The 15,065-nt window shown below is 40.6% G+C and overlaps 1 protein-coding gene across 1 annotated transcript in view; it reads right to left on the bottom strand.

The window, feature by feature from the left end:
• Positions 1-15,065, bottom strand: part of SNTG1 (syntrophin gamma 1) — a 136,150-nt gene that overhangs the window by 46,400 nt on the left and 74,685 nt on the right. Inside the window, exon 12 of the mRNA XM_063129835.1 lies at positions 7,370-7,408. Coding sequence (XP_062985905.1) covers positions 7,370-7,408 — 39 coding nt within the window. The remainder of the gene's footprint in view (positions 1-7,369; positions 7,409-15,065) is intronic.

Genomic DNA, 15,065 nt, shown 5'->3' with positions numbered 1-15,065 from the left:
CCTTACCTCAGTTGCATAAAGATTCAATTCTAAAATGATCACAAATAAGGAAGTGCAAAGCTTCAAAAAGAGAGGGGGGAAAGAGGGGGAAAGCTAAAGCTACTTGTGGAATATCCTAGTAATGCTTCAATGTGTTTTAGATATAATAGCATGGCTCTGGCTCATATAACTGACTTTGCTATGTATGAGCAATATTCAATTTGGTTTCCATTCTGCTTTGGGGACAGAAACAGCATTGGTCATCCTAGTAGATGACTTACACTTGGAAATAGTTAGAAGTGCAACTCTCTTAGTTCTCTTTTGATGCCATTGTCCATATTCCGCTTCCGGGTTGCCTAGCTGGGGTAGCCTGAGGCTTTGGTGTTACTGTGGCTCTAAATCTTTCCAAAGGGACATATCCAAGAGGCAGTGCTGGAGGACTCTTCTTCCACCCCATGGTCATTGGTCTTTAGGTTCTGCTTTGTCCCTTACGATTTCCAACACATACATGAAGCCACTAGGACAGGTGTGGCCAACTTATGACCCTCCATATGTTTGGGCCTATAACTCCCAACATCCCTCAACATTGTTTATGCTGGCTAGGGCTGATGGGAGTTGTAGGTAAAACTTCTGGATGACCACCAGTTACCCATCCCCACACTAGAAGTCTTCCAGAGTTTGGTGCTAAAGTTTCATCCGTACACAGATGACACACTGCTGTACTTCTTGTGTCTTCCAACTAGTCCCAGGAAGGCTGTGGAAATCCTGAACAGTTTTGGGATGGATGAGGGCAAACAAGCAGAGGATCAATCTGCATAAGACAGAAGTACTGTAGATGGGGAAAACTGCTGATCTGGATGAAGTGTGTAACTGGTGGAGGAGGATGTTGCCATCCCACTGAATGATGAAGTACTCAGTTTGGGTCCTCCTGTCCTTGCACCATCTATGGAAACACAGGGAGAGTTGGCTATGAGGAGTGCCTTATCAGCTTCAGCTGATTTGCTGGCTGCATCCTTATTAGAGAAAATGAAATTTTCTACCATCATTCATATCCAGGTTACATCCAAACTAGATTACCATAACATTCTCTATGTGGGACAGTGTTTAAAGATGGTTGAGAAGCTTCAGCTTGTGTAAAATGCAGCTACCTAGTTGCTTGTAGCGGTTAGTCAATCTGAGCACATATCACTGATTCTATACCAGCTGCATTGGCTGCCAGTGTATTTGGGAGCCCAATTTGAAGTGCTAGTGATTACCTTTAAACCCCTAAATGGCTTGTGACTCGATTATTTGAAGTACCACCTACACCTGTATGAACCTGCCCAAGACCTAAGACTGGCCCCAGAGGACCTGATCAAGGGCTCACTAGTACGATCTGTCAGGTTAGTAGGCATAAGAGATAGGGCCTTTTTCTCTACTGAACCCATCAATCTGAAACTCTCTCCCATAGGAAACATGCCCGGTTCACTCACTGATCATTTTTAAATGGGCCCTGAATACCTGGTTGTTTACAGTGGCTTTTTATTGATTAATTTCAGGCTGGCCCACGCTTTTAAAATGGGATTTTTAATTACTGCTTTGTTAACTGCTGGCTTTTTACTGAATCGTTTGATGTGTATTTTAATCTTATTTTTTTAATTTATTTTATTTTTATTTTTATTGTATGGCTATACAGCCCCAAAAGGTAGTTTACACATATTTAAGTTAGCTAGGTAAACAAAACAAAACAAACAAACACATAACTTGCCAAACTGTTATATGGAAGTGACTATAGGTGGAGTTATACGGAAGTGACTATAGGTGGACTATATTTATTTATTTATTTATTTATTACATTTTTATACCGCCCAATAGCCAAAGCTCTCTGGGCGGTTCACAAAAATTAAAACCATAATAAAACAACCAACATGTTAAAAGCACAAATACAAAATACAGTATAAAAAGCACAACCAGGATAAAACCACGCAGCAAAATTGATATAAGATTAAAATACAGAGTTAGAACAGTAAAATTTAAATTTAAGTTAAAATTAAGTGTTAAAATACTGAGAGAATAAAAAGGTCTTCAGCTGGTGATGAAAGGAGTACAGTGTAGGCACCAGGCGGACCTCTCTGGGTAGCTCATTCCACAACCGGGGTGCCACAGCGGAGAAAGCCCTCCTCCTAGTAGCCACCTGCCTCACTTCCCTTACACTTTGAAATTCGCAAAAACGGATCATGTGGCTTTTCACTAACTTTCCAGACCTTAATTACTCTCAGATTCTGTGAACCTGGTTTTAGCATCAGAACTCAGCAACATGCAGTGGTTTTGGCAACTTCATAGGCCTTACCATACATGTACAGAATCATCCTGAAATGGCATGGTACAGCTGTGTCATTGTCCACATTGCAATCATGTGGGGTCATTCTTTATGCCTTCAGACCGGTAATAAAACCCCACCAGATTCTTTTGAATTATAGGTCCAGTTTGGCATGGCTCTGCCACAGGTAGAACTAGTAAGCTGTGAACAATAGGAGGATGACACACAGATCCAGACAAATTTTGAACTGGGTGTGAATTCCTCAGGCATACACACAAAATGACAGAATTCGTTGGTGCTCCAATTTCAGCTGTCAATGTGTTCTTTGTTGGTTTGCTTTTGGGGCATTCATGACAGCTTCTGTGCCACTGTACACATCATTGTAAATGAGGCTGAGCATTTCTGAAAGACGAATATCTGAATTCAGCAGCAAGGGCCAAACTACATATGAAATTAACTGCATGGCCTTATAGGCCCCTTCCAACTCTACTATTCTACTTGGAGGTGCTTTTTGCATTGGGAAGAAATCACCTATTGGCAGGATAGTCTCACTTGGCCTAAGACATGTGAAACTGAGCCCAATGTTCCATTTTTCTACCTTAAATCTCCAGCAGCTTTCTTAATGACTTTCTACCTCCCCCGCAACAGTACAGCATGCAAGCAAGCCAACATAACAGTAAGCATTCAAGTGGGCCATCTGTTGGAAAACCCACTTGCCAGATATGACTCTAAATGTCCAGTTAACAAACTGGCTATCAAGATCATGCTCTAATTCTTCATGTGTTTTTAAGATGAATAAAGTGAAGATGAATAAAGGAACGTTCCGTCATGCACAGTGTGCTTAAAAGCTTCCAGAACATTTGCCCCATGCATGGGAAGCAGCCCAGATAGGCACAAAGAAAGGAATACTTTCTCAAAACATGAGAACCCTAAAGATCACAGGTGGAAGAAATAAGGCTTCTCAGAAGAATCTAAAGTGGCCATGAAAATTAATTACATCTCTTTCATGTTTTTTGTTTGTTCTTATGCAACTTTAACTGTCCTTAAATGAAACCAAGTAAACATGCAATAACAAAATTCTAGGCTTCAATCTATGCCAAAATAATCAATGCTTAGTGGCATAGACAGCTGACAGTGCAATATGCAGGAATTATCACAGCATAATTGACACCCTGGTGTGCACTTCTGCTTAATTTAACAGCAAGTATCCAGCTCCCCTATGTGTTTTTATACACACTTAGCAATAGCTGTTTCAACCTAGTGCCTTCTTCTCCACAATGAGCCTGATCATTGTGTTCTTTGACAACAGATGGTGATAGCACAAATATATTCTTGGATGTAAAAGTTCAATAACTGTCAGTCAAGAGATGCTGAGTTGAATTTTTTGGAGGAGCAACAGCTATGGGAAATTAAAACAATTCGCAGTGGGGATTGGTGGCCAATCTGACTGGTGGGGCAGAAGGGGTCAGCAGAGGTGGAGCCAAGGGGGTCAGGGGTCAGCTGAGGCAGAGAATTCTTTGAATCACCAACAGCCAGCAACCCATACCAAAGAAGGGGAAAACTGAGGCACAAGATCATACAAAGGAGGGAGTGGGGGGAATCACACAGCCATCCGAAAACACTACTTTGGACTCACATTCTCCTGTCCCAGCAACAATTTCCATTTTGCAGAAAATCAAGTGACTTTAAGATCAAACGTGCACAGTGAGGGACTGGGATGGAGGAAGAAGTCACACAACCACACAACATCATGATGCTGACAGAGCCATACAGCTAGGTCCATGGTGGGCCCCACAGCTAGCTGAACGTACTGAGTCCCTACTCTATCCCTAATATTTAACTCACACATGACATTTGTGCATACACACAGAGAGAGTCAACAACACATACTAATAATGCAAAAAACATTTTCACTACACATTTTGGTGGACATAATCTTCCATGCTTTCCTGGAAGCCAAAGACTAACATCTCTACCTTGTGGAAAATGCAACACAAGCGGAATATACTTTCCTGAAATAGCTGGTGCCTTTGCAGGCCAGCCAGATTCCTGCTTGGTTCTTGTTGTAGAGAACCGCACATATATGCACGTGTGCGTGAGCGCACACACACGCACACACACACTGAGTCCCACTTACATACACTTTCCTCCATGTTGATACATTTTTCTTCTCTCTCTCTCTCTCTCTCTCTCTCTCACACACACACACACACTCACCCGCCCTTGAACAGCATCATTCACCTCAACCAGCCCTTCCTTTTCCATTTATTTCTGAAGAGTCCACTCTTGCAACAGTAGTAGTGTCATGGTCATAAAACCTTCTGGTAGCTGCTGCATCTCCTAAAATACATTCTGGTTTCTAGCACTCAAAGACTAAACCCTCTGACTGCTGGTTCTTAGAGCCTCTTTCTAGAAGCAGGCCATCAGAGTGCTGGTTCCTAGAGTGTCCTCCTGGAAGCAGGAAGTTGTAAACAGAAATCTGAATAAATCGATAATTTCAGTGGCATGGGGGTCATTGGGGGTGGGGCAGGCAACCTGCAGACCAGGGATTGTGCACTTCTACTGTAGGGGAATGGAATTCTATCCTCACTGTCTATCTCTTACCTCATACTGAGGCACTGGAGTTTTGGTCCATACAAGCTTGGATGCTAGGAGGGGATGGCATTGTTGAGCTGTTTATTCTTAATAACTTTTTGAATTCACCACCTCTTGGTACGGTTTCCATCTCTCCCAGGTGCTGACATTTTCTGTCAGTGATAAGCAGCTGCTCAGCAGTGATGAATTACAAATAAACGAAGCACACCTGTGTTTCTTGTCCTAACTTGGCATGCCAAATATAGAAGCCCTCATATGTCACCTTGATAGTTTTGAATGGAACCTCCTTCCTCTAAAAGCAATAGAAATGTCTCCTTTTCCCTGGCCTTTCTATTTAGTATGGCATGTTTCTAGATTGCAAGCTACTCATTGCAGGGCAGTATTTTGCAGTGAGTATTTATAATATCATTTAGCACTGAAGTAACAAGTTCTGTATGTAATTCTTTGCACTAAATTGTTTCTGATTTTAGGTTTAAGGTGACAAAATCATGTAAAAGTAGTACAGAATAAGCTTTTTATTTGGTCAGTGACTTTTTAAAATGCTGGAAACCTTTTGGATTATAAATAGCTTTTCTTCAGGGTTAGGTATTATTATTATTATTATTATTATTATTATTATTATTATTATTATTATTATTATTTCTTCCACCCTCACCATTTTTTCCTCACAACAACCCTGTGAAATAGAGTAAACCAAGAGCTATTGAGTGGTTCAAAGTTGTTTAATCAGCTTCATGGCTGAATGGGGATTTGAACTTGTATTCCAATCCAAATCTGATACTCTAAGCACTACACCACACTGGATGCTATAGCCACACATCTAGCTCCCTGTCTATACTTCATCTTGAGGCCCAGCATTGCTTCTGCTTCCATCTGACATAATTGTGAAACACACAATCACCTTTACAATTTACAATTACCCAATTTTGCTTTTAAGCCATTGTTTCCAGGAGTGCGACATTTATCCACTTAGACAATGGTTAATGTCAGCTACCTTAGCCTCTTTCACATGTAAAGAAACACTTTAGCATAAAGTGCATCTATTTTTCCTTCCCATAAGGAGCTTGCATAACATCTTTGGATGCAGAAAATCATCGATAATTTATTTAGAATGGGAAAGACTATTTCATGCAACCTCTTGATCATAACCATATACTGTAATTTACAGATGCCAGAGAAATGTTTATGGATGGTATGATTGATCCCGTTCCTTTGTTGGTCCTCTAATTCACTCTGGTTTAATAAGGATAATTTCTAAACTTAGTTCTGGAAGTAGGGCTGGTGCAGTTTTCAGCAGCTTTCAGTTGCTTCAGCTCATTTGTATTTTTTTCCTCCCATGTGCCAATACGTGCATAGCAATACTGTCAATAAAGAATCTTGATGTCATTGTACTTAAACCACATCCCAATTCTGTTTGTAGTGCTTTACTATAGTGTACATGCTTTAGTAAAACACCATCCCCACAAAAAACTTGATACAACGGCATTTACAATCATATCAACATCACACTTTCTGTGATGTTTTATCGATACATATCAGTAGAACATCAGAAAGACCTTGAAAGAATCATGCATTAAGATTAGATCTGTTGGTTGTTGTTTTGGTTTGTTTGTTTTTGAAGGATTTTCTTGATGCACATGAAGGTATTAAAAGCTGAAGCTAATTATGCATGCACAGCACTCATACAAAATTAAGAAAATAAAAAGACAAACAATGGGGAAATCTTAATACATTGATTGTACACTGTAAACACCACCAAGTAAATTAGAACTCCAAAATCCAGAATTAAATTTGGAAGCATCCCTGGATATGGGTATCTCTAGCCTACTTTACATGTTAACCGTGTGAAAGTTGTCCACTAATTGAAAGGGGCAATGAAACTTTGCTAGTGGCCAGAGGTCAAGGGTTCTCAGCCCTAACCTCTGACATCCTCATGGAGAGAATGCATGTCTGAGCTGGCAAAGCCTATGTACATATAGACCTTTGTGCATGCAGGCTTCCCTGGCTCAAGTGTCCATGATCAATGCATGGAATTCAGAAGCAACAGCCTGAGATCACAATGTTCTCCAGCATCTAATATTCATGCGTTGAGCTGGACATCTGTGATGGGAAAATCTAAATTTGTGTAGTTGTCAGGGATGGTCCCAAGGAGCCATGTCCTCAGGTTGGGACCAGTGGCATAGTTCCACTTCTCCTTTCAATGTGTGGTCCCTCATCACTTGAAAACATAAAGATGCTTTCAGCTGAATCAATGTTTAACATATATAACCTAAAATAAGTATGTGTGTGTGTGTGTGTGTGTGTGTGTGTGTGTGTGTGTGTGTGGAGAGAGAGAGAGAGAGAGAGAGGTGCAATGGGAGAAGGAGAGAGAAATCCCTAGGATTCGATGAATTCATACCCATCAAATCTACAAAAAGAAATTACAACCTGTTTGATTATTTCACCAGACATAGAACAACTGTAAATTAAAGTTTCAACTGTGTTTTTCTCTCTTACCTGCTGGTTTACGGGGAAATTCCTGTTGATTTTTTTAATCTATAAAAGTGAATAAAAATGTATCAATAAAATAACTATATTCAACCATAAAACTCAGTCATAAGATATATCAGTTGGCATTGTCATATATTTGCTTTGTTAAGTACTTCAGTTAAACTCCTATTGAAAGATACCTGCTCAGTTAATTTTGTCCAGATTTTTAATTTTGAACCAAAATTCGACATCAAATTTGTATTCCTGAGTGTTGTGCAAAGCACTAAATTACTGAAATGTTACTTCAGTTAATTTAATTTTATCTATTTATTTAATTTTGTGGGGCAGTATGTATGTATTCTTTCAAATCTGGAAGCACCTCAGTTTGTCCTGCAAACACCAAATAGAAGAATCTAATATTTATCAGCCATTCACATAGGGAAACTGCTGACATGCTCCCTTCTAGAAATGAGTGTTTCTGCTTGTTTTGAGGTTTGCCCACAGAAATGTTAAATTGCCATTGTGCAAGTGATGGGGCTCCTTGTGGGTCAGAATCTCTGGGGCGGCCTGTGTCCAATGCTTACTCGTCTAATTTACATCCATATAAAGGCCTGCTGTGAGGATCCCAAGAGCAGGTTATACTTTTTTATTTTATTACATTTATATACAATTTTAGTGACTTCACACCTGTATAGAACCAAAACATCGTATCTCTAGACTATGCAATGATATCAGGAAGTTACAAATTGTAGTACTAATTGATCGAATAAAGTCATACAAAGGGTTCCCATGCACACAGCTAGGTTTTGGAGTCCCCACCTCCACCCCAGCACCATCACGTGAATGAAGATCTTCACTCCAACCAATAATTTACTCCAGAAGCTCAGGAGCAGCCAGAGAAGCCCCTATATCAATGCAGAAACACTTTTATAAACCCAAGGATCTGCTTGAATCCTGACCATAATCTTGATCTGTGACTGTACAATGACCTGCAACTTTGCATCTTGAAAATTAAATACTTCTACATACACGGAGAAACAGCAAACACTTTTATAGCAATTTCTGGAAGTGGCAAAGTATCTGTGATGATCTCAATATGGGTCAAGAATGCTAGCAACAACACCAGCTGTAAACAAATAAAATGCTACAGAGGAACTGGAAAGAGACTTCTGAGGGCTCTGTGGTTAGCTTAACCATGCTTCTCTGTGGTTAGCACTAAACATAAGCCGTATGCTTGCACACGACACTGTTAACCCTGTCTGGTTCCCGGTTCCCTTAACCACATGCTAACCACAAAACAGTTAGATGTGCGCCTGAGTCTTACGAATGCTCCGCCCCATATCCCATCGGCCCTTGTGCTAAGAGACCTGGCAGTTCTGTGATTTAGGCTATTTAGACTGCTCTATACTGCTAGCTCTATGACTGCAGCACCTTTACCACAGCTGCATCACATAAGACACCTTAAGCCAAAGTTAGTGCCGTGAACCCTGCTATAGAACAGGGTTAGTGAAGCCAACCACAATGTGGTTAGCAGAGACACCTGGTTAAGGAAAACGCATGTCAGATGACACCATTAACCCTGCTGCTTAACCAAAACCCCTTAGCCAGCATGGTTAATGGTGTTGTCTGAACGGGGCCTTCCACTCTCTCACGGCTTGTTTCACTTACTGGTAAAATGAACAAGACTCCACCAAGAACAACATGAACTCAAATACCCTATTTCTTCGATTCTAAGACACATTTTTTTCCCCATATAAACATCTCTAAAAACGGGGTGCGTCTTAGAATCGCAGGTGTGTCTTAGGGTTTTTTTTTCTGTTGGTGGTACTGAAATTAGTGTGCGTCTTACAATCGATGGTATCTTACAATCGAAGAAATATGGTTAATGAATGAAATCTTTTGACGAAGGTAGGAGGAGTTCTGGGGGAAATGCTGACATTAGGCTATATACTAATCAAACAAATTCTAACTAAATTATACCCAATGATTTCCGCTCGTAATTTTTAAAATCAGTATACATACAGCAGCCCATATAATTTGTATGCTTCGTAAGAGGGAATTATCAATACCTCCTGCATTCACCAAATCATGGTCACTCTAATTAGACATTGTGATGACTAATTAGATGTGATGGAGCCCTGACCCACACATTAGAATGCAAGTTGTGCTGAACTGGTATAAGGTAGGCAGGTGATTTAAAGCAGAGACATGGCAGGCAGGCAGGCAGGGTTTTGAATAACACCCATGCCTACACTTTCCCCCTGAAATTGCCTCTCCTCAGCCACTTTCCTCCAAAGAGGCTTTACTTCTATGTCTGTTTTCTAGATGGGTGAGAAAAAGAAATGATTCAGCTTTACTTTAAACTAAACAATCAGTTTTACTAATAATGCTATAATGGGTTCTAAAGCATACATGTTTTCAGCTCTCCAATGTTATTTTTTTAAATGCTTCCTCCCCTCCCCTCAATCATGAGGCTAATAAAGTTTCAGCTGTTAAGTACAGAGAGGGATGTATAGATTTTGTGAAATTCAGACCCCCCCTGCATTTCATAGGTAGCCAAGTGCCTTTCGTTCCGTCATCCCCTCATTGATAAAACTGGAATTTTTTTCCAATTTCCCAAATTTGTGCAAATTTGTATTTGCACAAAAATGCAAACCCCCGCCCCAAATGCAAATTCCCCCTCCTTACATGTTTTCACGATTTGGCCTATGAAGGGAATGCACATTTCAGCAGTTTTTAATTTTTAAATACATATTTTTCTACCACTAAATTTGTGTAGACTTCCAGAAGGTTAGAAAATCAGTCCAAATGTCTGTGGAATCAATGCGATTCGGGAAAATGCGTCTCCTGCAGAATCCACAGACAAGATTCACAGAAATCTAAACTAATTTGATGCTACTACAGACTTCTCTGACAATGCTAAGTACGGATCACCATAGACTAAAACGTGTTTTTACAAACCTTGGTTGGGATCAAGTTTAAATTAATTGCACTTAGGTCCTATGAAATGAATATGAAAAATTAGTCATGACTAAGTGAAGTCCCATGGATTCAACTAACTTAGTCTGGATCCCACCCCTTATATTTACATGTGCATATAACAAATTATATATGGAATACCATTTTCCACCATCATAATGAAATAGAAGTTGCAAAGCAGTGTTACTTGGTGGATCGTGCACCCAAGTTACTTTTTACAGTTCTGTAAACTGTAAAATGAAACCTATAATTCTGCAATGATTAAGAGTTGTTTCCCATGATGGCTTTATTTATTTATTGAATTTATATACCTCCCCATAGCCGAAACTCTCTGGGCGGTTTATTTAGATTTCCCCCTCTTACTAAAAATATAAGTCCAACAACTTTTCTATAATGCTGCCTATTACTTGCAAACTCAGCCACCTATCTGTCAACTGTAGAACATATCCTAAAGCAATATTGACTACAACACTTTGACAAGCAATAAATAATGTTTACAGTTGTTTGTCTGACTATTCATACATTCAATTCAGCCTGGGAACCTGATAGCCACAGATTTCTGGTTCCACAGAGAAATGTAACAAACCATCATTTATCTCTGGATAAACATTTCTTTTTGTAGTCCATTTCTCTGAGGCTAAGAGTTGTGCAATTGTCTGAATGTTACTTTATCGGTGTCATTTTCAAACGTTCCACATTTCCTCATTTCAGAAATGAAGGCATAAAGTAGATGGAGTGGATTTAGGCCTATATATATATATATATATATATATATATATATATATATATATTTATTAAATAACACTACAGTATACTTGAGCAAATAAAGCAGAGTAATTGTTCCACTAGCAAAAGTTGTGGTCATTTGCCAGCGTAACAATGCTAATTCATTATGCTGTGAAAATAGCACACTATTATTTTTCGTCAATGCTAAAGTGTGGTAACCTTTATTTATCAGGCAATGTGGCATTTGCAGCTGATGGGATGATCAGTTTATTTCTGTAGCAGTCCCAAAGCCCCTCCAACACTGGGTCAGCCACCACTCACCCTTACAGCATTGATAAACTAAATCAGGAATCTGGACTTCTCATCACAGCAGCTCATGCAGTGAAGTGGCTGACATTCCCTAAAGTGTTGCTGAAAAGGCAGCCTGGCATTTTGGCAAGAGAAGACACTCTAAAATTGATTTATTTTTCTTCTTTACTCCCCACAGTTACTTGGATCGCTTCAGCAGCCAGTTTCCATCATATTTGTTACCCACTGATAACACTTTCTGCACTACTTAATGTAATAAGCATTGTAATTATTCCCTAAAATCAAGTACTAACCACAATTCTGAGTTTTAGCACATGTAGGCAGTATATTTATTTCTATTGGGCCAACCAAAGATTTTAGTATACTGTTTTGTACTATCAGGAAATTCAAGTATCACTATTAATATGACTGGGGGGGGGGGGGCTCACATAGAATTAAGATCATCCTCTCATGTTCCTTAAGCCCAAATGTTTGAGATGCAAAAGAGTTCTGTCCTGTGAAATAATTAATTACAAATTTGAATGACAACAAAAATGACCCTAACCAAACAGGGTCAGCTTCCCCATGAGTAGGGTGAGATCTTTGTCATGGGTGGCAGATCAGGGGGAGAAGGAGATCAGGACCACGGCCACCACCACCCATGCAACTTTGCCCCCATCCTTATTGGGCTGCCTGATGCCTTTTTCCATGACTTGTATTGCCACCTGCTCTGGCAAGCAACTCCATGTCTCCCTGCCTGACCACCACCATCTCTGCCTTCCTGCCTGCCTCATACATCACCATGTCTTCTGTTGGCCCCAAGGATGTTACCTGGCTCCAAGGATGTTTTGCATTTTAAAAAAAACCAAACACCTGGGATTAATAGTTTAGAGTCACAGAAACAATGACATTTAGCATCAACTGAGATGGACAACATTGCATTAATTCTGAGGCTAATTATAAAATCCATGGATGTACTTGCTCTTTCATGGAGGAAAATAATAATAATAAAAAAATTGACCTACACCAACAATATATGGAGTTTTAATATCCCCTACTAAATGCAAGTAAAACTTAAAAATAAAAATTTGAATAACACACTCAAAAATCCCACTGTATAAATTACACATACCACCAGCCAGTGTACAAGTCTGTTGAAACATCTGTCATTACACCACTGTAATGAGAGTACAACAACTGTGACTTTCATGAAGAACCTGATGCATATTAACAGAACAAGCAGCCTGGGTAGTTCCACAGATGATCTACTAGACTGATCAAGTGCATATCTGTTTACATTTCATTTTCTGAAATTGCTTTTCCTTTCATTTCTAGGAAAGCTAATGTTTCTCCTTCACAAATAATTTATCAACTTTCTGTTTCATCATATGGGCATTTCAGATTTTTTCTTTTTAATCCCCCACAAATTATTTCCTTGACTGGGGTGAGAGGGTTCTTCAGATGTGAACCTAATCCAAATCTGGTGTGGTAGTGGAGATGCCCAAGGCATCTAATCAGAATTGTGTGATCTTGCTTATCAGTCATGCTATGGCAAGAGAAGAGACAGGCTCCAGCCAGTGAGATGAGCCCAAGGCTTCCAATGAACCAGGTGTGAAAGAGGAGAGGGGATGAACGCCACTCCTCTCCAACACCAAGCTTCTGCTGAGTGCAAATGCAGAGCCATAACAAACCCTTCTCTGAGCTGGAGATTGGAGATAGGAGGCAGAAGCACATGGGCTTGTTCCTGCATCCCTCTGATGCTCCCACCAGTGCAGAAGCAGAGAAAACTGACATGCCACCACTTCTCCATTCCAGCTTGAAGTGGAGAGGAAAGGTAGGGGTGGGTGCCTTTGTCTCTGCACCCAATGGATACCCCAAACCTGAAGTGCCCATTGGGTACAGGGGCAGAGCAAGCCGGTGTGCCTACACCTCTGTCTTCCAGCTCCAAGCTAGTGGGAGGAGGCAAAGGTGCATGGGCTTGTGAGATCAGAGTACCCATTGATCGTGGAGGCAGGGAAAAAACCATGTGCCCCCGCCTTTCTCTTCCAGTGTCAAGTTGGAAGAAGGAGATGAACGGGTGTGGGCTTGATCAGTGCCCAATCAAAGTGCTTGTTGGATGCATAGGCAAAACAAGCCTCTTCTACCCTACAGCTCTGAAATACTGGAGAGGAGGGGTTCACTGAATCTCACTGCAACTTTTTAAATAGCTATGGGGTTAACATGGTACAGGCTTTTCCTCAGAAAGCATACGTTAGCAGTGCTTAAAATATATTTGTGGATTTGTTACAGAGCTTGAAAAATTTAGAAATAAAAAGATCTGAAAATTCTGTTGACTAACATTATTTTTTAGAAGGAATGAATACAGAAGCAGAAGTGGGCACTAAAGCAGAGGATGGGGGAACTGCTGGCCTGAACACAGCCCCCCACGTAAGTTCATCTGGCCTCCAGACACTCCAGAATATAGGAAGCTGCCTTATACTGAGAGTCAGACCTTTGGTCTGCGGCAGTGGCAGCAGAGCCAGGTAAGGGGGCAGGGGGGCCTCAGTTGAAGCCACTGCCGGACCGCGACAGAGGCAGTTAAGCCCCCCTGCCCCCTTACCTGGCTCTGCCGTTGCCGCATGGACCGCAATGGTGCCAGGTAAGCCCCCCCTCCCCCCCCTTCAAGGTGAAGGGTTTGTTTTGTCTTGATCCGCTTCGTCTCGATCCGCAGCTCCCCTGACCCGATCCGTCTCCGCCTTTGTCGGAGGCAAATCAGGCTATTTGCCTCCGAACTATTGCTTCTATGAACCGAAGCGAAGCACAGCCCTATCTTTAACACTTGCATAGAAAAGGGAATTTCAGCAGGTGTCGTTTGTATATACGCAGAACCTGGTGAAATTCCCTTTTCATCATCATAGTTAAAAGCTGCAGGATCCCTGTCCCCTTTTGTATCTGGTCACTCTCGTATAGCTCCTGCAGCTTTAACTGTTGAGATAAAGAGGGAATTTCACTAGGTGTTGCATGCCTTCAATTGACACTTGCTGAAATTCCTTTTTCTATGCAAGTGTTGAAGATACAGGAGCCCTGTCCTCCTTTTCATACGGTCACCCTACATTCATTATAGAAAAAAGTAGCTGCAGAACCATCCCTGACCCAGATTCCCAGTCTCACTATATAGCCCAATTTCATGTATGTTAGTATCAAAGACAGAGAGCAGAACCCATTTTAAATGGGAATTTAACTTGCTTGCTTTTTTAAACAAACACTTCTGACCTGACTGCACTGCTTAATGTCAAGCCCTGTTCCATCTGTTTGTTTGTTTTTAAGTTAAGTCTACCACAGCTTGAGAATGAATTCAAGGATAATTTTGTGCTTAATTATTAACCAAATGTGAAACATTAGTGCTACCTCATGCTGACTTCTTATCTCCCAGCCCATGTTTGGTTGCAGTAGCTCAGGCCCTGCTTTGCATGCTGCAGTTAATGGAGATGAGTTGGTTACTTCTTCCCTGTTTGTGAGGTTATGGAATTAAATGACTTATATGGGGAAAAGAAATTTATATCTCTATCTAGATCATGGTTGCTTTCCTAACATCAAAGACTCTTGTGGCACTTTGAAGTTAAACAAATTTATTATGGCATAAGCTTTCATGGACTAGAGTTCACTTCATCAGATTCATCACATCCTCACTTTCAATTAGTGCACATTCACACTGGGACTCATAGAATCATAGAATAGCAGAGTTTGAAGG

This window comes from Elgaria multicarinata, chromosome 7 (assembly GCF_023053635.1).
Source record: "Elgaria multicarinata webbii isolate HBS135686 ecotype San Diego chromosome 7, rElgMul1.1.pri, whole genome shotgun sequence".
Lineage (NCBI taxonomy): Eukaryota > Metazoa > Chordata > Lepidosauria > Squamata > Anguidae > Elgaria > Elgaria multicarinata.
Note: the sequence above shows the minus strand (reverse complement) of the source record. Positions and strands in the feature narration are given on the sequence as shown.